We start from the raw sequence: 23,899 nt of genomic DNA, 5'->3' as shown, positions 1-23,899 counted from the left end.
TCTTTCTTCCTCCTTCTTCTTCTCCAAGTCCAGCGGCTGTTCGAAAGGCAGAAAAAGAAGAAGGAGACAGCTCGGCTCGGAGCGGAAGGACTGGCGAGGTCTTTCTAGATGAAACAACACTCAATGAAGCGCATGCACATCTTGTTCTCACACTTAAACCTCCGCCATATTTGACAGCGGCAGATGCAAAGGTTCCTCTCCAGAAACCTCTTGGTAAGTCTACAGAACCCCAGAGAAGGAAAGGTCTCTACTCACGAAGCGTAAAAGAGAGAAGAAGAGAAGACGCCGGAGTGTACACAGTGATCCATCAACGCAGGGGAGTCTCTGGTCTCACCGTCACCTCATCTAAACTTTCGTGTCTTGGGATGTTTCGCTTTCCTTAGTGATGTGCTCTTCTACACAGAATACCATGTGCAAACTGCAGTTTGAGACAGTCATCCACCGCTCCATGTACGGGGATACGTGAGCCTTCGTATGCGGAGGTTCTCCTGTATGACTTTCTCCTCATGTGTGCAATGCAAGGGGGCTCTATAGGGAGGTGTATGTACACCTGGGAAATTGTCATTTTGGTCGTCGGCCGGCTTCGTATTACCATTCGCGTATTCTTCCTCTTTTCATTCTTACTCCCTCTGCCTCTTCTTTCCATCGCTTTTCCACTTTTGTTCTGTCTTTCTTTTTCTCTTTCAGGCTTCCTCGGTTTCCAGTGGCATGATTCTCTGTCAATGCGCTGTGGTGTAGAGGATTATCTTCCTATCTCTTCTCTTCAACCTCCTTCTCTTGAATCTCTTTCGGTGTCGTTGTCGCCTTCTTCTCTTCCTTATTCGTCAAGTCGAGAAGGGGGCAGAAAAGCAGAAGAAGAGGAGGAGAACAATACTTCTGCCAGTAGACCATCAGATTCTTCTTGTTTATCGACAGACAAACTTTCGTCAGTTTGTAGGTGGTGGGATGGAGGGTCAAGCCTACTACATGAGCGATTCCCCTTTATACTTACAGGTGATGCTCGAGTAAAGAACGCTGCGTCTCGACGCTTCAAGCTAGAAGCCTTAGACTTGCTTCGCTCTCGCTTCTTCTCTTTCTCTCTCTCTTGTGGCATGTTCTCTGTGAGTCGATTCTTACGGAAGGTAGGCATGGAGGCTGAGCGAATCACTCTCGCTAGGCGAGAAGAAGAAGACAAATGGAAGAAAGAAGAGGAGGCTCGGAGAGAAAAGATGATGAAGATGACGACGACGGGGGAAAGCACGGAAGCAGCAGAAATGAAGAAGAAAGAAAGAGAAAGAAAGAAAGATCAGAAGAATGAGGACAAGAAGGAAGAAGACCAGAAACATGGGTAAGTTCTTGGAGGGATAGGAAGGAGGAAGAAAATCATGATAGTAGTCAAGCGGTCCATCTTTGTATGAATGTGAATAAAGAGATAGAGATAGAAGAAAGTGCGATGGGGAAGATTGAGAGAGATGGATATGAGATAGAGAGAGAGAAGCGGAAAGGATGGAAGTAGAAGATGGGTGTAGAGCTTTTACTAGAGAGAAAAACAGGAGGAAAGAACAAACAGTTGGCGTCTTCTAGATTTGTCATCATGTACCTCTGTACATCTCCCCTGTTACAAATTTGGATGCGTATGCACAAGGAGAGACAGACGGATGGAAAGGGAGATAGCTACATACACAAGCAGCCAGGCAGATATAAGTGGGCTAGATAGAAACAGGTAGACATATAAATATAGAGGGCTGAGCTAGGCCGTTCGATTGATAGACAGATATATCCTGGATCGAACGGGTCTAGCTCAGTCCCTCTATATTTATACGCCTACCTTTTTCTGTCCTTTGTGTATCGTGCCTTAAGGTCACTGTATCTGGCTCCTCATTTCTAAATCTGTCTTCACATTGCTTCAACCTCCATCCCGTCACCTCTCTACGTAGATATGCATGCACAGGAATGTCTGCGTCTCCGTACCCATCTAGAGAGATACAGTATTCTATCCCCTGTATCTCATATATACGTGCGTGTTGTATCTGATACCTATTCAATCAGCACGCATGGAAAGGAGGCATGTTTTCATGTGTCTAGTCACCCGATGTATCCTTCTTTAGCTCTTCTTTTGTTATAGATGTGCAAAATGTCATCGACTGTAAGATATCTATGTATGTAATGCTTTCTTTACTTCTCCTTCTCCTTCTCATATAGATTAGGAAAGTATTTGAGTGAAGAGCAAAGCGGTCAATGGGCGCAGCAGAGACTCCACCAAGGTGTAGGAGCTGCACGTAAAGGAGATCTAAAGACAGCCATGGAATGCTATGAATCCGCTCTCCTTCTTAAACCTCAGTATACCGATGCTCTTGTCGCTAGAGGAGCGGCACATGCAAACAAAGTCAGTTATACTATGTACATCTATGAATATATGTCTGTGTGGGCTTGTGTGTATATGCATGCATGTACTACATATATTTATAGATGTGAGGACGATTACGTGGGGACATGTGTTTATATGCATGTATCACTATGTAGTCGAGGTTCATACTCAACATATATTAGTTATATGTAAAGCTATAGGCACTTGTATATGTTTTGTTGAATCATATGGGCAACATATACCAACAGGGGAGGATGGCTTCATATGTGACAGGTCTCTGTTTTCTTCGTTCTTCTAGACAGAGTACTACAGATCTACGGTGGTGACTTAGTTTTTTCTTCTCTGCACGCAAGTCTTCTCAGTTGCTGCTTTCTCCGTCTGACTAATCAGAAACGACGTCTGCGCTCAATATGCCTGTGTATCCATCTATTTCTGTATGAGAGTGCGTGTGTCCGCGTGCACTAGATGTGTGTACGTAAAGAGAGAAGTTCGTGTGGACCACAATGACGACGATACCCCCTGCGTGGTATCCCATAGAATATAGTGTGTTCATATCTGATATATATGCATATAGAGAGAGAGAAACAGAGATAGATATAGGTGTCTATCTCTTTCAACATGTATACGAAGTATATACGTGTCTGCGTAGGAGTGACCGAAGACTCACGAACGCCTTTTTCGGTAGTTTCTTCTTTCTGTTTCTATTCAGGAGAAGAGAGTATGTAGCAGATGTTCTCTTTTTGAAGAGAATTTTGAATCTTATGCTGTGTGTAATGACAAGACACATAGAGATTGATGTTCCTCCTTTGTTCTCGGTGAATCTTTGATCAGCTGGAGTATGAGAAAGCTCTAGAGGATTTGAATGCCGCGCTCGATCAAGAGCCTCAGCACCCAAATGCTCTCAAGTATCTTCGTATTGTCATTCAACGCATGCAAAATGAAGAAAAACTACAAAGTGCACCTACGCAGACTACCCCCGTCACTCCTGTTGCGGCTGCCTCCGCAGCGGTAAGCCGTTCACACAAAGACTCATGCATGCAACAGCGTATCTCACTGGCTGTCCACATATATATTTATATATAGAGAGAGATAGACGATTAGATACAAATCTAGATGGGGAGATAGATACCCGGGCATCGTCACAAAAAAAGTAGGACACGTGGATGTATGGTGTGTCTTTGTATAGGGAGAGAGATAGATAGATTTACATGCTTGTAGTTCATGTAGCCTCTACTGTGTTTAGTTCAGTAAAGCTACTGAGGAACCTGCCTTCTACATTCAAACAGCAGTGTGTCCATCCGAAGGTTGCGTTGTATTGTTTGAGGTGTAAGTACACAGCTGCATGCATTCAAGTGGGTGCAGCTGTATTCTGAATAGGTGTATGAAGTCAAGAAGAAATGCCCATCTGGAGGACACTTTTCTTCTTCTCACCTGGGAAGGCCCTCGTTCTCTGTTCTGCTTTGCTTTCTTTTTCACGTCGAGTGTCTTCTACAGTCCCTTCTGCCTGTATGTTACTTAAGGTCTCTCAGTCTCATAGGTAGGTACATAGAGACATGTCAATCTGTATATATATATATATATGCATGAATGTCTGAACATCTCTTTTTCTCTCTCTCCCTATATGTATACAGCTAGGTGTGCACGACTGTCTATTTATAGGATACGGAGAAGTGCATGTGGAGGTCAAAGCATATAGCATGTATCAGTTGCTGCACTGGGCGCATGTGTGTGGAAATGAACGTAGGCGGAAAAGGACTGTCTGGGTATTTGTATTCGGGTATATATGAGTGTTACTCTGATATTACCCTCTGCGTATCTGAATAGACTGGGAAGTTCACTCCTCTTTCATGTTTTGTGTTCTATGCTGTGTATCATTAGGACAGATCGTTTCTATCTCCCTTCATGCATGCATGTTCGTCCACTCGGGTGTACAGACAGCTGCTGCTGCAGCAGCAGCTCGTGTTGCATGTGACCAAGTTCATTCCCCCCAGACTCCCTTGGGCGTAGCAGCAGGAAGTCACAGCATAGCTCTTCACTTCTCTAGCCTCGGTAGTGATCCTGTCTTCGCCCGTTGTCTTCGTTAAATTCCTCTCAGGTCTCTTCTTCGTCTTCTCTTCCTCTTTCTACATCTCTCCCCGGTATGAACTCGGCTTCTCATACAAGTAGCGGTAATCCTCTGACAACGATGATGCTGAACACACCCCATGGAAACTTAGCACGGGCCGGGAGAACAGCTTTGAATTCTCTTGCTCTTCCTCTCTCTCGAAATCTTCCGTCAGATACGAAGGCCGTCTTAGCGCAGAATGCTCTTCTCAATGCTATGGCTGCGTCAGCTCTAGCAGAGAAACAATCGCACGTGTATCTGAAGAGACAGAGAGATCAACAAGCATTGATGAGACAGCAGCTAGCGCATGCGTTTGAGTTAGAACAAAGAGCTAAAGAAAGAAAAGAACAGGCCGGAGCAGCTGCAGGGGTGGGAGGAAAAAAAAGTGGTTGGGATTCTTCGTCTTCTTCATCTTTCTCCTCTTCTTCTTCTTCCTCATCTTCATCGGGAGAGAAGAGAGAGAGGTCATCTTCTCATAGAGATGGTGGAGGCCATTCAGGTAGCTATTCAAGCCGAGACAAGAAGAAAAGGAAATGAGGTAAAATGACTTTGATGGACAAGAGATGCGAGATTCCCACGAGCTTCTGCAGATACAGTGATAGGGTATAGCTGATTAGCTACAGATCTTACTGTATGGGGAGAAAGAAAAGAGATGCGTGGACAAATACGCATTTTCAGGTGTATTTACGCCCTGGCGTGGAGTGGGCTATGAAATGTTTCCGTCGGCGTTTGTGTGTGGTGACAGAAAGCCCAAGTAGTACGTGTAGCATCTGCTAGAAAAGTATCTATGTATGGATGGAAATGTATGTCTCTCTAGAAAGGTGTCGAGAAGACAGTTTTGTTAGTTTGGATAGCCGGGCTCTTGCTCTCATCTTCTTTTCTCTCCTCTCCTCGCTGTTATGCCCCGTCTTCCTTTCCTTCTTTTTTCTTCTCTCCCTTCAGGCCGCGGTGTACGCCCAGTCAAAACAAACAAGAAGATAACTCCTCATCAAACACAGATAAAGGGTAGAGAAGCTTTCCAGATCGACCTTCTACTCACGCCTATTCTTTTGATCAACGTTTGTCTTTCTGTCTATCCGTCTATCTATATCTATCCATCTGTCTACCTATCTTTTCTACTTTCGAAGACAAGCATTTCTCTGGTAGTTGTTTCTTCCGCTCTCCAATCTTTCTTCCTTTTCTTTTCGTTCCTGTTCACAAGAGCCTGAAGGGAAGAAATCAAAGTACGTAAAGGCTCTCTTCTATGATTCTTTTCTCTCGTTTCTTGGAGAAGAAACAAGTCATTGCGTTAACTTTCGTCTTTTGACCGTCAAACAGCTCTCGAACATAGGGCGAAAGACGCGTCGATGCATTCTATACACACACATACATACAAACTACTTGGGTGTACGTCACTACTCTCGCGCACTCAGGTTATTATAAAGGAGACAATGGCTACTAGTGAAGTAGCGAAAGAGGAAGAGAATTTATCATTCTACTTCAGCTTCTCGTCTATCTGATCTCTTAACAAGATGTTTTCTTTCTTTCACTTTTCTTTTCGATTCGCCTTTAGATGAGGCAATGGACGGAGCGACGAGGCTAACTATCTTTGATAGATGGACACTCGAAACAAAGAAAAAGTCGATTGTTAAACAATATCGATTCACTAACTTGACTACGTCTTTCTGACGGGGCGCATGCCATCGAACGCTTGACAGATATCGATCGAGCCTTCGTAAACCCAGTTCGCGTTCCCAGATGTCGATACTTAACTGCGATATGGGAAAGGAAAGATAAAGAGAACGACAAAGAGAGACAGAAAGAAAGAGAAAGAACTCACATCATCCGTAGAACGAGGAAGTTCTAAGGAGCCGATGATTAGGACGAGTGCCGAGCCTTGCGAAGGCCTGCAAAGGGAGAGGAAGGAGAACCGCGAGACTTTCTTTACGTGAAAAGTGATAGAAGAAAAAGAAGAGAAAGCATGTACGAAAGGAAAGCCAAGAAAACAACAGAGAATGTGGGGAAAAGAGAGAAAAAGAAACGTTCATAGAGAATATGTGAAGTTATTTCTATCGACAAGTAAACTAAGACGACTATGTATGTGTAAGATAGGTATGCATATACACATGTACACACGGCGACCCAGTACCAACTCACCATGGGGATGATCATGAAAACAAGACGAAGTGAGTCAGCACTGCTTGAATGTTTCCTCTTGTTCTCCCTTTTATATGTGTACATACATGAATATACATATAGATATATGTATGTACATATAGATATATGTATGTACATATAGATATACGTATGTGCGTATAGATCTGTAGGCGTGACAGTGTAAGAAGAGTACTGTGTTTTACAATGAGGGAATGCGCATCGTGGGAGAATTCCTCTCTGCGGGTTTTTCCCAACTGCAGCCCGGCCTTGCAGAACTTCTTGGCTACGGCAAAATGCCGATTCATGTACGTGTATGTACACAGCGTAGAGACGTTGTGTTCGTTATGTACAGAAGAAACTGATACAAGAGCCTTTCTACTCCGACTGGATACAATTGTTATGACTCAGCAATGTACTCGATAAAGACGTTTCTTGGGGTCTGCTACTGACACTTAGCTTCATACCTCTCAGCAGAAGAACTTCGTTCGTCGCAGATGTAAGTGTAGTGGATCAAGGGAAAGAAGGCATATCTGTCAAGTTGTATGAGCTAGACAAGAAAAGGGATGGATTAGCGGCCTGCCCTCAGAGTCTTCAGACTTCTCAATATGAGAGGAAGAAGGTAGAAGAAACGCTTCATCTTCAAGATTCTTTCTGTCGGGTATATCTCTTGATCCTCTCGTGTACATTCAGATAGATGTATGTATACATCTGTCTACAGACATGAATAGGTAGGCAACCAACTGTCTTCCTCGTCACCCCCTCTTCTCTCATAATACATCTGAAGTTGTTCTGCCGAGAGGTATGAAAAATAGTGGAGAAGTGCAGAGAGACTAGAAAACGGGATTCTTCTCTGTTTCTTTCAAAAAGTGCGATAATGCTGATGATGACAGGGGAGGGTGAAAGCTTTATAAGTAAAGGTGTCTCTCTTCATCTTTAGCCATCTCTTGCTTACACCTTTCTCTGTACAAATACGCATCTATATCTACGTAGAAATGTATCCTTCTGCCTTCTTTTTGGTGTTAAGCTTGAAGACAAACTTTGAGCGGTATCTTCTCTCTGGGTGAGGAAGTGTACATACACTCAAACAAGACTTGTGTATCAGTCTTTCCTTTGAACGACTGGGAGGGGGTGAAATTGCAGTCATGCCCCTTTTTCTCACCTCATTAGTCTAGGGTTATTCTTACTCCCCATTCCTCGGATACGAAAAGCGAAAGATCCTTCAAGCGAATTGATCTGTAGGAATGCTGTCTAGCTGATCTTCGTCGACTTCTTCTCTGTGTAGTTTCTATTCAGCCAAAGAAGAGGTGCGGCCGATGCTAGCCTACTACGGTGATCAGAAGAAGCAACTAAGAGAAGAGGCGAGACGTTCTTTGTGACGTCAGATCACTAATCTTTCGTAGAAAAAGAGAATGCCGTTCGAAGTGCTCTCGGTGAAGAAAGCATGAACTCGTGAATTACCGCAGGGAAGAGAGCTAAACATGCTGCTGGGTGAGGGGATGCCTCCGGAGGTGTACATACACTCCGTCCGTTTTTGTTTCTTTTGTAAGCACTGTGAACTAAAACACAAGCGCATGCTGCATGGTCTCATAATTCTGTTCATACTCGGAGACTCGCCTACCATCTTCCTCCTCTTCTTTTGCACACATAGTCGAGAAAGCATATCAAACCTATGTATCCACATCCCTTGTCGAGATATAAGCACATATACACATCTTCATTCTATGTGTATATCTGTATGCTGTACGCATACATATATACACATTCGTACATACATACATATATAAGCTTTCTCTAGTACTATTTCTCCTGGAAGTATCAGCATAAGGGATCTTGCTAGACTAATTCTTATCATCCTCAATCATGAGATCTCTCTACTTCCTCCTTTCTTCCCTCGTTTTTTACCCTAAACATCTCTAGCTAAGTCTACCATGTGTAACCTACCACTCCTGTCACTGCTTCTTCATCTATCTCCTCACTATCTCTGTCCGTCGTCTTCTCTTGTTCGGGGGGTGTTCGTACAGCGGAAATGAGGTTGAAAGAGAGAGAGAACGTCGTCTTCTTGTATTATCGGTATAGAAGGTAAAAAGAAAGGTGGTTTGAACTGACGAAAATGATCGCTTTAAAAGAACGTGAACAACAGAGCAGTTGATCTCCCTACGACACCCCACGAAGAGGTCGTAAACAGAATACGGCAAACAAGAAAGAAGAAGGAAACTGAGAGAGAACAAAAGAGAAAAAGATGTCTTTCTGTAGACACTTCAATCTCTCGATCTCTCTTGCTATCTGTCTATCTTTTCTTCTATCTCTTTCCCTTCCTTCTCTATATCTACATCAACTGACAAAGAAGAAAGCGAACTCTCGAGCAAAGGAGATGAACTCTTCCCTACTTTCCACTTACATACCCACTAGGCTAAACAGTACATAACGAAAAGAAGATAATCCGTAGAGCAACCCAAGCAGATCTCCTTCACCATACCAGAAGGGAACGTGAAGAGAAACACATCTTACGTCCTAGAAATACATGAAGAAAAAGACGAGGAAGAAAGAGACGAGAAAAGAACACACGAGCAGAAAACGAAGAAAAAGACAGATGAACGATATGAAAAGAGAAGAAGGAAGACAGGTCGATACATGAGACATGGAGAAGGAAGACGAGGAGGCGACGTCTTGTTGTGCTAACGGCCACCTACCTCATCCTAGGAGAAAGCAGAGAAGAGAAGAAAGATTAAAGAAAGACAGAAAACTTCTCTCCTTCCGATAATAAGGATAGATATGCAGGAAAGAAGGAAAACAAACAAAGAGAGCCCCTCCTTCAAACAAAGAATTTTGGATCGGAGTCAGAAGAGAGCTACCAAGTCACAGAACATTCACATGAGTCATCTAAAGAAGATGAAGTCCCCTCAAAAAGAAGACTTATTGTCTACCCTACGCCTTTCAAATCTTTCTTTCTCTCTCGGGCTTTCTATGCTGTACTTTTCCTTTGAATTACTTCCTTTTCAAAACAAATGAAAGCAACTCTTTTTCTGAAAGATCTCGAGAGATTCCGGAAGAAAGAACAAGAGAATCAAATCACTAGAAACCGAAGACAGGAAAGAAAGAGAAGGAAGAGGAGAGCTTTTCTCTCAATCCTCCGTTTGACACCTTTCTACCTTTTCACTATATACAGATATGCGCATGCATGTTCGCACTTCGACTGCATACATCCATGTCTCCAGATAGACTGGCAAAGCGAAGCTATGTTCACCCGTGTCGAGTTCAAATCATCGACCTCTCACTATCCACCGATCCCCTCCTTCTTCACTTCGAATCTCCTTTCGCCTTTATATCCTCGAGGATATACATCCAATATACAGACACACATGCATCTATATATTCTTCCTCTTATGAAGAAGGTCTGCGAGAAAGAGATAAACTCGAAGCAAGCGGCGAAGAAAAAGATAATGGCCAAGTATACAGAGAAATAGTTGGAAGAAGATCATAAAGTAAGAGAGAGACTCCTCTCCGTTCGATTGGACTTCTTTCTTTCTATACACCGCAGCAGCATGGATCTGCTCTATAATCTTCTATCATTGTCTTATTATTCCTCTTTCCTCGATATCCACTTCCTTCTTGCCTTGTTTCTTCATGTCCCTCTTCTCCTCTGATCTCGTCGTTTCCTTCTTCGGCTTTTATTCGGAGAAGATGTCCAAAGAAGAAGAATCCTAAAGCTAGACCTCCCGTCACAGCAAAGAACAACCCGACGTTGAACGTCATGACAATCAACATAAGAAGATAGTCATATCCATAGAGAATGAAAGCTTCTATCATACGACAAAAATTCTGCTTCAAAGGAAAGCCCCTCATACACATGAAACCTCCTTTGAAGCATACAAACCACCTCATCATCATCGTCTTGTTCTTCTTCTTCTCTTCACCAGGAGGAAAATTCGTCTGAAGAGATCTCCTATCAAAGCCTTCTAAACTGGCCTTCGGTGGTACCTCGTTGCCTGCCCGTGCGCCTAGAGATTCGTCAGAAGAAAGAGACGAAGCCTGATGCTTTGTACTGGTCTTTTCTCCTTGGGCGAAAGATGAAGAAAAGTAGAACTCTCTACGCAATCGAAGAACTTTCAAGACAACAGAAAACATTCCTAGGAAGATACAGAGAAGAATGGATAAGGCATATTGCCACGACTGAAAAGAAAAAGCAAGCAAGCAAGAAAGAAAAAAGCGAAAAGGAAAGATCCTCATGGTTTCTCGGGGACTGACAAGCTCATGCTAGGAAAGACGAAAGAGAGAAAAGAAGAAAAGGATTTTTTGAAGGAATAGAATTCCTTGTATGACTGCTGCAACCCACCGAACTGCAATGTCCCCACTTGAAAAGGAAACCCCTTCATTACTCTTTAGGGTATGCATATGTACATATATATATGTATGTATTTTATATGGTCAAGCTAGCGAGGTGAGGTATGTATGCTGGTATGAAGTCTAACAGATAGACAACATAGTCGGTAGTTTTCCGTTGTGTTCCTGTGTATACAAGAGTGAGTTTGGTAGCAACCGAATAGGGGAAAAAGAGGAAAAAAGAAAGGAGAGAAGAAAGCGACGAACTAGACTGGAAGTTAGATGATATAAAAGAACAGACTAACAAGAGCTACGGTAAGAGAATTGCAGCTAAACTTGCCATTCACGGTTAGAGTTTCAGACGCGCATCAAGAGAATCCCCAGCCCCAGGTTCTCCGATCTTCTACAAAGATATCTCTATCTATCCAAACATGTTATGTATAGCGTCTATGTACCAAGGTATCTTGGATGTGTCTTCTACCTATCTATGTCCAGATATCTATGCCTAAGGCCCCGTTAGCGAAGAATTCTCCGTCACTACGTATTAGAGTGGGTATTTGCTCTATGGAGAATCTGCATGAGGTAAGGAAACTTCAACGTCTTTCACACAAAGAGTAGCAGGTGGTCATGACGCCTGTCTGTACAGACCTCCATACGTACATCTCGATATGTAATCCCTACATCTATACAAGAGTAGATGACTACTCCCTATACAACATATACATATATACGTAGATGGAGAGAGAAAGGCAGTAGTGTAAAACAAGCTTACAGTGAGAGTTTCGAAGCCTTTGAAGAGTATGATAGTGTGATATGTATTCTGGAAATACATAGGCATAACACCGCAGCAAGATGAAGTACTTCCTTCTGTCGGAGAATGATGATGGGAAGCTTTCAACTGTCCTTCTTGAAAAGTTTTCTCTCCATTCTCCAAGCCTGAAGATGCGGCCATCATCTGCTTCTTTTTACAGCAAGGCTTCTTCTTCTCTTGGGTGGTTTCACTCTTCGAAATAGTCTCCTTCTCTTGTTCATCCAAGCGCTCTGGCGATGAAGACGCTTGTTGTTCTTCCTTTTTCTTCTTCCCGCAGCACGGCTTCTTCTTTGGGGGCATTTCTTTCTCTTCCTTCGAAACCTGTGCATCGACCGGCTCTGCTCCTCCAGGTGATGCAGACAGTGGATGTCCACCATCTGTCTGAGGTGTATGTACACCAGGAGCCTCCTTTGTGTTTTCCTCCTTTTGATTGTTGCTTGCGGGCGAGGAAGGAAGGCCGTTGTTGTCATCTTGGCTATTTTCCAAGGCTTGGGCGACTTGAAGTGAAAGAAGAGAAAAAGTATGACTGTATTCAGGACAAAAAAGGAAGGAATTTGCTGACGGAGGAAAGATATGAGTAGTCGAAGGAGAAAGAAGAAAAAGAACAGCAGAGATAGGAACAACAACGAATGAGAAAACAGCTAAGCGATTAACAGTCTTTTGAAAACTTCTCCGCAATACAGAAAAGGAAGATAAACGAGCGGAGAAAGGAGAAGGTGTCGCTTTCACACTCTGGTGAGAAGTACACGGGAGAAGAGAAGAACTTGGACATGTTGAAGAAGAGAAAGCCGACAGGGGGTGGGAGGATGAAGAGAAAGAATTTGACTCCGAGCTTGTAACAACTTGTCTTCTTCTATGACTTACAGTTGAGGGGTCAGCAGCATGGACAGCTCCACGAGGTCTGTTTATAGTGCAACTTGAAGTCTTTTGTAAAGGACGACCAGAAGAACACAGAGACATAGCGCTTGGAAGGATTACTCGACTTGCCCCGGCAGGTTTCCCGGCTTCTCTTCTCTTCAAGGATTCCACGTGAAATATCTTCTCCATTTTGAAACGGCTCTTCACTAGAAAGATAACGGACAGGATCCCCTAGAACATACAGACACAAATTCACAGATCTACGACCCACCACCACCCGGCTGCTCTCTTTTCTTCATTCTCCTGTAAAGGTGTGTCGCTCAGGTGTACGTACACCTCAAGTTTCATTATCAGGAGTTGTATCTATAGTAAGAGCATCAAGAGCCTTGCTCCTCTCAGCCAGTGAACGTGCTTCTTCATACCTTTCTCGTCTCCTAGAGAGTCTTATAGTAGGGCCCCTGACGAAAAGAATCTTGTGATCTTCTTTCTGATGACTCGTTATGACAAAAAAGTCCTGAGGGACAATGGAGGAGACGTTCAACGAGAAAGGGGAGTTTACGACAAAAGAACAGAGCAAGAACTCCTGACTGCAGACCTGTGATGAATGAACGGAACCTAGTAGAAAAGCAACGACACTTGAGAGAAAGATAGACGGTGGTCGAGAGAGGGTAGAGCCGTCAGAAAAGGGCATATATATTACAGTGTAAAGCAGCGGCCACATAAAGGCCGCAACCCTCAGAAAGCCCCAAGTGACACCCACAGGAAGAAGCGGAAGAATAAACAGAGAGAAGCGGAGGCGTATGAGATTTTAGGAGAGAAACAGAAAGGTTTCTGTTAGTCTCAATAGGAAGGGAATCTTTCTACCAGTCTTTTCACGTACGAAGACTTCTGAGATGCCGCAGAAAAGTGGAGACAGAGGAAAAGAAAGACGAGGCGAGGGGATGCTTTTTGGCTGGAGAGGAAGTCTCACGTTCGATGTCCTCTGTCGCTTCCTAGCGGCGGTGAAGAGAAAATGATAAAGAAGGTCAAAGGAAGAATGAAAAAGAGAACAGATACGAAAGCGACATGTGAGATCTCTTACAGGGAAAACAAAACGGTTTTCATGTGAGAACAGGAAGAACACCGAGTCTGAAGATCCCCGCGTGTCTCCCTCTTGTCTTAGAGAACCTCGAAGCCGGGTGGTGTGCCCAGTAGGCGTACGGTCTTCAATAAAGACACAAATGACTTGACGCATGAGTAAAGAGCACTCGAGAAAATATGGGAGGGACAAAATGCACAGAGAAACACCTTCATATCATGGACAAACCCGGGACTTTTCTTCTTTCAGTGTCTCACACCATACTCACGGTCCGTCAGTGGATAGACGCAGACGGGCCCCGCTCGGGTGTATGTACACCCCACGAGTTCCTGCGTCGTCAAGTGGAGGAGCATGAGGAAAGGGAGACGTCAGCCCGTCACTCTTTTTGTAGTTAACGACTAGAAAGCAGGTAGGCTTCTCTCATTGGAACTGAAACTTATTCCTGCTACGGCCGAGACGAAAACATGTATAGACATCTCTTTCCTGTAGTCTGGAAGAGCAGCAGCGCGACCAGCTCGTAGCAGGTCAACAAGAGACAGTATAAACAGGAGACCCTTGGCCTGTATACCTCTCCGGGGTTTTCACAGCAGAGGTCGGCCACACCAGCCCGCTGACTCATGAGAAGGGAATGCCTTTCACTCCTTTCAGTACCCATGAATTCATTTATCCTGCTTCCAGCGTACACAAGAAGCCTTCATACGCAAGAATACGGACTGCCTAGTCCGTATTCCTCTCCCTCCCGTTTCAACAAGCATGGTGTGTATATAAATTGTTTTTCTCCCAAGCGCAGACACATTAAATCTAGCTCTGTCTGTCTGTACGATACTTCTACCGTAGTGTTTTCTGATAAGATCTTCCTCTCGAGCGGGAAGTAGCGGCGCTAACACGTTCCTCCGGCATAGACCACCATTCCAGAACGAAAGGCAGATCTGTATGCACACATAATTCTCTCTATATCGTTTTTCTATGCAGGCGCCTGTATACACAGACACCGAGATCAATGCACGTGACTAGCTGCATGCACAAAAGATAAGATTGATATTTCCCCAAGAAGACATTGACGGGCCAACAATCTGGCGGAGCGCCTGTGGTAGCAAATCATTGGAAGGCGGGAAAGAGTATAGCGAGGTCGGCTTATATTTGGAGGAGAGAAGAAGGAACGCTTTGTTTTTTCCCCACCCTCGAGATGAAAACTTGGGTGGGTATCTTGCTTGAAAGTCAATGGCATCAAGGCGATGAACGTGTTCTGAATTTCTTTCCTTTTGTCTTTCTTCTTTCTTTCCCTTTCTTCTTCTTTTGTGCGTCTTTCCTTTTGCTAAGATGCCGAAGAATAAAGGTAAGTTCTCTACTGTCTTTTCTCTCATCTTGTTCTCTCCGCTCTTTTCTCTTCTTTCGCGAGGAATGGAACGATTAAGTATTTCACTGACTACTTCTCCCTTTATCCCAGCAACATGCCACTTCGTGTCAAGTTTCCTCTCTTTCTGGGGAGGCCGCTGACCCTTCTTTCTCACTTCCTGTCTATAGGCGTGCGCTACTGTGAATTTCTTATCCAAGGCTCTTCCTTGTAGTTGTTTATGGCGTTAGATGCCTGAGCTTCTTTTTCCTCTTGTTCTCTTTCTCCTCTAACCTGTCTTCTTTCCCTCCTTCTCTCAATCTTCCCTCTCTCATTTGTCCAACGAAGAGAGCGACGGCCACGCTCCCAAGTGAAGTGCTGGCCGGGCTCGTGTGGCGATCTAAATGAAGAGTTGTCTGCTCGTTGCTACGTTTTTTTCTTTCATTCTGTTCGTTGGATTATGGTCGTAGCTACTCTTTCTCCCTTGACTTTGCCCCTCCTTCGTCTTCTCTTCTGTCTTCCCCTCTGCCATAGCAACTGACATAAGCCAAAAAGAAGAGACGGACGTACGCTTTGTTCGTAGAAGGGACATGCGGTTGTCTATCTATAGAAAAGGAGAGGACGATCTTGCTTCCTGTTTGCATAGGAAGGTTCAAATGCGTGTTGTGTGGTTCTGTACACCGTCCGACTCCTTTCTCGGAGGTGTACAGGAATGAGGAAAGAGGTGTGGAACGCATGAATGAAAGGAAAAATGACGGGGAAAGTTTTCATCGGTGGCGCGATGTGGACAGCCGAGGGGGGAGCGGGGGGGGAAGCCTTGCTTTCTATGCGGGTGATAAGCTTCGTTCTTCTACCTTCAAGAAGTCCTCTCGATGTGTGGTTTCCTTTTTTCTAGGCTAACCATGCTTCCTCTTTTTCTCTTGCTTTTTTCTTCTCTCCGCTTGTATTCATATCTCTGCCCTGTACTTTTTCGCCTCCCTCTGTCCCCACTTTCGTCCCTTCTTTTTTCTTCCTCTCTTCGTCGTTCTTCTTTCTCTTCTCTTCGTCTCTCTTTTCTCCTCTTCTCCCTTTCTCTTGCGTTGTCTACCAGTGGACTCGCTCTTTGTCTTCGGTTACTTGACTTCTTTCTCTTCTCTTCTTCTTCTATAAGACTGCACTTACTCCTCTTGATGACGCCTTCCCAGTCTCGTCTCCGAAATGAATGCTTGCATGCATCCCTAAATCGTTGTCCTTCTTCTTCCTGTGCCTTTTTCTACGTCATCACTCTGTCTTCCTCCTAAGAGAGCGGGTAGATTTCTATGCCTTCACACGGCTCGTGTGTCCCTCACCCCACCTTTCGTCGATCTGCAGTGTATCTGTTTTCCATGATGACGTGACAGGCGTCGTCCGTTCCCCTCTCACCTGTCTTGTTAAACATATGTTGATGTGTATTGTACGGGGGTGTATGTATGTGTATAGCATTATGTGGCATCTGTGTGTATTTGTTTCATTCCGGGTGATCAGTTCTACACAATTCTGTCGTTGCATGCAGTTGTTCGGTGGGAGGGAGAGGGAGACGACCGAAGAGATCAAGAGGGAGACAGAGAAGGGAAGAGAGGTGTATACTGTATCTCTCTCACTGTTCCGCTCCTCGCCGTTTCTTGATCTTTCCTGTTTATTTGAATCGTTCTTCTGACGTGTCAGGGGGAAGGGGGGGGGAGAGGGAAGGTTTCCTCGCGTGTCTATACTGACTGCTACGCAAGGGGAAGGAGTACAACGACCTTTTCGTCTTCTTCGTCTTTCATCGTTTCTTCTCTGGGGTTGTCAATTCTTGCTTGCCTCTCTCTTTTTGCACTGTTGAAGGCGGGATGACGTCCAATCCTTCCTTTGTTTTGAGAAAACTTTCTATGTGTCACTCAACGTTTGCTTTTCCTTGTCGACAAAGAAGGTGAAAGAAGAGTTGAGAGAGAGAGAAAGAAAGAGAAAGAAGAGAGAGAGGAAGAGGTCGCTTGAAGCAACAATCGAGAGAGACAGGATTCTTTGTCAACGACGAGAGGAGAGAGAAGAGAATGAAGATTAAAGAGACAGCCCGGTTACGTCTCTTTCTCTCACTGCATATATACACGTTACACACCCACACAGACAGGCTATTTTCATTGCTTCTTCTTCGTACATGGCTCTATCATTGTCGTTTTCAGTGTAGTGTATGTACACCCCGGTGTGGTTCGTTCTTGGTGTGTGTTGTTTTGTATAGGTAAGGGTGGTAAAAACCGCCGAAGGGGGAAGAATGATAACGAAGGAGAAAAACGTGAGCTTCAGTACAAGGAAGACGGACAAGGTATAAATAACTGCATGACTGACTCTTCTCTCTTTCTTGTTCAAGGGGCGGCGGCGCATTTCTCTTCTTTCCTCGTTTATGCTCTTTCTTTCGTCACACCTGCTCATCATCTAGTATCGAAATGCTGTCTTACATCCATGTTTGCTTTGATGCATGGGTTCGAGCCGCATGTTCTTCTGTCTTCTTTCTCGTCTTGTGTCTTCTTCGATCTGCAATAGACCTATGACGACTGTGATGGTTCGTCTTCCTTTCTCTTCTTTGGTGCGGTGCTGTCGAGGGTTTGTCCCTTTCCACTGGGACTTCCTGTCTCTCTTTCGTCAAGTCAGAGACCCTTGACTGTCTGGTCGTGCATAGGAAGACAGAGTGTACATGTGTAGATATGTCTTTGCTGTATTTCTATGCATATGTGTATGCACGTAGATATGACAATGAGAAACATAGAGGACTCCCTCACTCGGTTCCGTCTCTATTGACCTACCCGCGTCTTCTCTCTCTACTCCTTACTTCTCAGATCTCTCACACTCTTCTTAGCAAGTGAGGGTGGTTTAATTGGATATGGATGTATATGCGTCTGTGAGGGACTGACTACGTAGACGTACCTGGATGTACACGTGCTCTGTATCTATCTTAGTATCTATATCTTTCTGGATATACCTATATCGGTAGACGGATCTAGATCTTTGTGTGGGTATGCGTCTGAATGTATCTAAACCTGTGAGCTCTAGGATGTGCGTTGTATTCTTTCTTTCTTCCCTTGTTTGCAGAATACGGGCAGGTGATCCGCATGTTAGGAAATGGGAGGCTGGAAGCGTATTGCTTTGACGGAGTGAAACGCCTCTGTCATATCCGAGGAAAGATGAGAAAGCGAGTTTGGGTCAACAGCGGAGATATTGTACTTGTCTCTCTAAGAGACTTTCAAAATGACAAGGGAGATGTTATCGCCAAGTAAGCTCTCTTTCTGTCTTGCCTATGATGAGAAGGTTCCATCCTCACCCCACAGCTGTGTAGACGGGAAGACGTCCATAAAAGGGACGTCTCATTAGGTATATATGTACATACATGGAGGTCGATCCGCCTGGCGTGTTGTGTCTCTATACAAATGCGGACAGAAATGAGTGAAGAGCTCAGTATGCGGAACAGCGTCAGTTCACGTTTCATGCGTCAAGAGGTCCAGTATATTTCATGTGCATGTAGAGAAAGAGACGGAGTGGACAGGAAGGGAGATGTATGGATCTATGGGAACCGGAGCCTGTATTCGAACAGGGAAGTGATTTGACAAAAAGGTAGACTGTAGGGATGATGTGCTGGAGTGTATCGCGTTGTGTTTTTCGCTCGGGATATTCGGATTGTATATACACCAGACATTTGTCGACTGTTCTGATATCAATCTACACTGTAGCTGTATTCCATGCATGCTAGGTTCGAGTTTGCCTAGAGTAAGCACCTCTATACGTTCTTTTCTCACTAGATTATCCACGTTCCCCGCTTGTGCTTTTCTGCACACGCCGCGGTCGTGTGTATCTTGTGAATATGTATGTGTGTATATATCTCAAGAGCTCTTTCATTTCTCCTACTGAAATTGTGGATGTTGCCCCATTTCTTTGTTCGTTGCATTGAATCTATGTGTCTAGCGGATTAACGTCCAGAGATAGGAATGAATCTACTCATGCATGCACATGTATGTGTGTCTGTGCGTGTGGTTTGATAGATACAACCCCGATGAAGCGAGGCTACTAAAGCAGTATGGGGAACTGCCTGCGAATGCGAAGATCAATGAGAGTGATATGTTCGGAGATGAAGACGGCGGTGGTGGAGGAATCGATTTCCAGGAAGATTCAGAGGGATCGGATGAAAGTTCAGATGAAGATGATGACGGGGTGGCCAAGGGAAAAGATAAGGATATGGATATTGATGATGTAAGTTTCCTCCATTCCTTTTCTCGAGTTCCAGCCGTTCTGGAAGGGAGGTGTCTTTCCGTGTTCTCTTCATTACGTCCAAGCTCTTTCCTCTTCTGGTCTATAGGCAGGGTGTATGTGTGGCGAATGACTTGAACATGCACGGGACGGAGTAGGCCTTGGCACTTGCACGTGCTGGGGTGTATGTACACTTCATCATGTGCATGTGTTGGGGTGTATTTACGCCGGGGGATAACCTGCACATGTCGGAGTGCGTGTGAACCGAGTTTCTGGGATCACAGACAGTACATACAAGTGCGTGTGCCTTTGTGAATATACTCATAAACCATTGCATACATCTCTGTCGTTGTGCATGTTTGTCTAGGTACGCATGTGTTCTTTTTGTGAGCCTATTCTGCGTAGAGGGTGTATCTTACCATTCATTCCTTTATCTGTTTCTGTTTGTTTTTTCTTGTCATTGCAGATCTAAAGAGGAGATCTGCTCGTCAATCTCACAGTTCTCTTGTCACTTCCTTAGCTTCTCCCTCGCCTTTCTTTTTCCATCTCCAACACCGGATTCAGTTTGCCATTGTCTCCTTTCTTTTCCTCTTCCCCCTCCTGTATCTTCTTCTTCGTATCTTCTCTTCTATTTCTACTTCTTCATCCCTTCTTTCGGTTTCTCGTGCTGATTAATGGGGAGACTCGTATGTAGAGCATCATCAGGTGCCTTCTTTTCTGTGGGGATAGAAAAGCATGTATTCACCGAATAGCTTCTCCCGTCAGAAGAGGGTCGAATGACTGAACGGGATATTTTCTAGAGAATAAACGACACTAGGAGATCTTCCAGGAAGAACAACTTCTCTTACATCAATATGGATGTTCGTTGCTAATCGTGATGGTACCCTTACAAGCATTTATTGATCGCTATATCAAATACTCATTGGATAGGGTGAGTAGGCGTCGTGCAGGGAGAGATAGGTGGGGGGTGAGATATGTGATATGTCAGGAAGGATCAAATCAGTCTGCTCTCTCTTTCTGTATATGTATGTACTACTGCATGTATATTTGTATTATGTATACACACATATACATGTTTGTATATATATATGAAATAGCCTGGTAAAGAAAGGAGTGGAGAAGGAAGGATAGGGGAGGAGGAGGGGCTTGGAGGAAAATAACTTGCAAGAAAGTCACGCTTTCTCTTTTATTCTCTCTTCTTTTTCTCGAACTCGCATCCATCTTCGTGTCATCAACTTCTTTCTTTTCTACTCATCTTTCATGATCAGTCTCATCTGCGTCTTCCGTTCTTTTTGACTTGCATGCATGCCGGCACAGTTCTTTCTATTTCTCATTCTGCATTCATCGTGTCCCTTTTCTCTCTTTGTGTCTATTGTGGAAGTTGTTTGAGGAGTCATCCGAATGAAAGAAACCCATCGAGATAGATATCTGTAGATATATCCGTGGGTTTCTTTCCTTCGTTCTTTTAGGTAGAAAAGACGCAACTTGGAAGAACTTTCCTTTCTCGGAATAAGTCGACGGTATCATCAAGAAGTTATCTCCAGACACGTCTATCGATCCATGCATGCGTCCTTACGTATGTATGTGCATGTATGACATACGTAGTTGTGAGATCAGGTTCTCTGTGTCCTTTCGTGCATGCATACATCTACTTTCTGATACGCTCAAAAATACTCTCTCTCTCTACGTATACATCCACATGCAGATTGCATGCACCACGGTCAAGCCACCAGACAGCTCGAGTCTCGAAGATTCCATCACCCTCAAATAGAACAGGGTAGAAGGAAGAGGTGGGAGGTATGGAAGTGAAGAGATCAGAGCGAAACAGCAAATGAAGGAGTAGATAGAGATGGGCTCCAGTGACATCGGTAGAAGAAGAAAGAACAGCTCTGAGCGAGCGATGGTTAGTTACATCGGACGGGTGAAGAGGGATAAAGGAAAGACGCTTAGAGCCACAGTGAGCTTCTTTTATCGGTAGTAGAGAATCATCTCGCACGAGGAGAAAGGAAGAGAACGAAAGGAAAGAAGGACGGAGATTTTGTTCTTCAGTTGCTGGGGAGAAAAGCGTCCCGTTTTCCGAGCTTGATAATTTAGAACAGTTGGGAATCGTACCGCATACACGAAGCCAGCAGAACGCCTCCCGCACCTGGCTGGGTGTACGTACACCCGGGAGGAAAGTCATCGTGCTTTCAACGGAATGCATCAATTTTTATCACTAAGAAGATAAAGTATCTTCCGCGTTCACTGGGCATTCGCCATAGATCACTGCCAGGAGCTCTCTATGCATGCACGCGGAGCTCTAAAACGATCAATCTTCCTCTCAACATGTCTTTCGTGAGTAAGAAGATTCAAGACAAGGCTCCCTGCTTGTCATCTTTTCTTTCTCTCTACGCAAAGACACGGTTACGAAGGATCTTTCCCTTATTCACCAGTACAGCTCTGCAAATAGATCACGATATATAGAAGCTCCTCTATTAGATCCGACAAAAAGACTTCTTCGCGAAGCGGAGAGAGAGAGTCTTCTTTCCTCACCACCCTCTGAAAAGAAAACTTCACAGACATCTCCTGTCTTTCTGCCAGGCAAGTAAAAAGACGGACATTCTCTTTCAACTATCAAACGACTGATCGAGAGACACACTTGGTGTGGTTCCTTCATCTGATCAGTATATATTTGTATACTGTATATATTTCATATATATATGTATATGTATACTGATAAGATAAATGCATCACATATCAGTCATTCCGTAGACGAATGTCCACATGTGTGGATATGCATATACACTCACGTTCATGGTGATACACACTGTACACCTGAGGACATGACACGCATACGGGCAGTCAGCTTGCCCTTCGGCGAAGAAGAATCTCCTCCACCTAGGGAGACTTATTTCTCAGCATGATTCTGACGGTAATCTGTTTGAGAAGTTGCTCTGGAGAACGAGAGGTAGTAAAGAAAGAAACGAAGAAAAATCATTGAAAAGCTATGTCAAGAAGATACATGGATGCATGAGGAGATGCATATGCCTTTCTCTACATATGCAGAGATTCCCTGTTCATATCTATCGATATCTAGATGATGACTCCTTTGCGTTTGTCACTGGAGGGGGCATAGAACAAGAAAGAGAAGGAGCATTGAACTCGAGAAAGACAGATAGATGACTTTTAGTTAGGACGGCGAAGTTTTTCTTTGAATGAGGAAATCTTCTTCATATCGAGGTTTCAGAGCGAAGTTCCCGAAGGAATTTTTAAGCACTTTCTCTTTCCTCTCGATCTTCTTTTCTTCTCTCGTAGACTCCTCCTCGCGCTCTCGTCCATCTCTACAAGAGGAAGAAGAGAGAGACTGCGGGAGCTTTTCTTCTTCCTCTTCCTCTCTTAGTTTAGGGAGATGGTTTATCTTTCGTTGCAGCTTTTCTTTACAGAGTTGTAGAGGGACGAAGACACTCGGAAAGAAAGAGGTTTTTGATGCACTAGATATCTCTTTTCCTGCGCTTCGATCTTCTCCTACTTTCGGTAAACGAGATGAAGAATGAGAGGAGAAATCTGTAGATCTTTCTCTCCTTGGTGACGCAATAATAACCCCCTCATTGGTGTTTCCTCTACTACTACTACTGCCTGCAATGGTCGCCTCCTCGTCATTACTCTGACCATCTCCGTCACGCGAATGATGTGAGGTGTATGTACATCGCAATGAATCGCCATCCTCATTCAGCTTTTTCCTTGGTGGATCACGGCAGCCACTTGTATCAACGTTCTTACTGTTTTGACTCGCATGCTGATGATGATTCTCTGGAGTTATCTCTTGATTAGCTGGTTTGGAGAGGGGAATTCTAAATGTAAAACAGAGGGAGGATGAAGAAGAAGAAGATGAAGATGCTTCGAAAGATGTCTGTCTACGTTCGTCAGCAGGAGTAGTAGTAGTAGTAGTCTTAGTATCAGGAGAAGGTGTCTCTTTCTCCATTGCTGAAGAAGGCAATTTTGATTGTCCCTGAATGTGAAGATCATCTTCTTTTCTTGATGCTGACTTCGAGACATCTTCTTTTTCTTTTTCATTGTTCTGGTGTATGTACAGTTGCTCTTGTAAGGTAGAGGTATAGTGGAGAAATTTCAGTCGAGAAAGATGACGCTCAGTTCGCCTAATAGCCTGAGAAAAAAAGAGAAGAAACAACGGAATTGAAGTGTCACGGGAGTTTGTCAAGGAACGCATTTTAAGATTTACACAGAACATGAGGGAAGATCTTGAGGTTCATGCGGTCAGTACGTGTGGCGTGTGCACACTCCCTCTACGTGTATGTACACCTGAAAACCTGCATGCAGTTTGATACGTATACACCTAGGAGGTGTATATACACCCGAGACCATGCATCCAGTTTGTCTCGTCGTGCTCCACTCGTAGCATGTGCGTGGTATCTTCCCCGTCGTGTGTGATATCACGCATATGCTACGAGACTATCAACTCACGGATAGTCCCCCCTCCCCGCGAAATCGAGGAACAAGTTTTCTCCCCACTCTGCTGGAATCAAAACTTTCATTTTCACATACATAGATACATACATACATAGATACTATATAGGCCTATCTACTCAGGAAGTCATACACCATCTCTATCTCTCTCCATACACGCACACAGGACACCTATCTGCATACATGGATCAACTAGAAATAGAGACATATATATATAT

General features: G+C 44.2%; 3 protein-coding genes across 3 annotated transcripts in view; 2 read left to right on the top strand and 1 right to left on the bottom strand.

The window, feature by feature from the left end:
* Positions 1–5,771, top strand: part of CSUI_003986 (tetratricopeptide repeat-containing protein) — a 14,339-nt gene extending 8,568 nt beyond the window's left edge. The window contains exons 5-10 of the mRNA XM_068064181.1: positions 48–213; positions 688–1,327; positions 2,182–2,365; positions 3,179–3,355; positions 4,443–4,989; positions 5,394–5,771. Of these exons, the coding sequence (XP_067923846.1) occupies positions 48–213; positions 688–1,327; positions 2,182–2,365; positions 3,179–3,355; positions 4,443–4,988 (1,713 nt within the window). The 3' untranslated portion in view covers position 4,989; positions 5,394–5,771. The remainder of the gene's footprint in view (positions 1–47; positions 214–687; positions 1,328–2,181; positions 2,366–3,178; positions 3,356–4,442; positions 4,990–5,393) is intronic.
* Positions 5,772–6,119: 348 nt separating this feature from the next.
* On the bottom strand, positions 6,120–14,655 carry CSUI_003985 (ctr copper transporter family protein). The gene is made up of 3 exons (XM_068064180.1): positions 11,680–14,655; positions 8,564–10,757; positions 6,120–6,202 (listed from the first exon to the last, which is right to left on the bottom strand). Exons 1-2 carry the CDS (start codon positions 12,763–12,765, stop codon positions 10,113–10,115), a joined length of 1,731 nt encoding a protein of 576 aa, XP_067923845.1. The 5' UTR covers positions 12,766–14,655; the 3' UTR covers positions 6,120–6,202; positions 8,564–10,112.
* Positions 14,656–14,884: 229 nt separating this feature from the next.
* Positions 14,885–23,517, top strand: CSUI_003984 (translation initiation factor eif). The gene is made up of 6 exons (XM_068064179.1): positions 14,885–14,990; positions 17,221–17,304; positions 18,069–18,249; positions 19,013–19,220; positions 19,684–21,797; positions 22,512–23,517. The coding sequence occupies exons 1-5, from the start codon at positions 14,975–14,977 to the stop codon at positions 19,687–19,689; spliced, it is 495 nt and encodes a 164-aa protein (XP_067923844.1). The 5' UTR covers positions 14,885–14,974; the 3' UTR covers positions 19,690–21,797; positions 22,512–23,517.
* Positions 23,518–23,899: the final 382 nt, after the last annotated feature.

This window comes from Cystoisospora suis (assembly GCF_002600585.1).
Source record: "Cystoisospora suis strain Wien I chromosome Unknown contig_1796, whole genome shotgun sequence".
Lineage (NCBI taxonomy): Eukaryota > Apicomplexa > Conoidasida > Eucoccidiorida > Sarcocystidae > Cystoisospora > Cystoisospora suis.
This window is presented reverse-complemented; position numbering and strand designations above follow the sequence as displayed.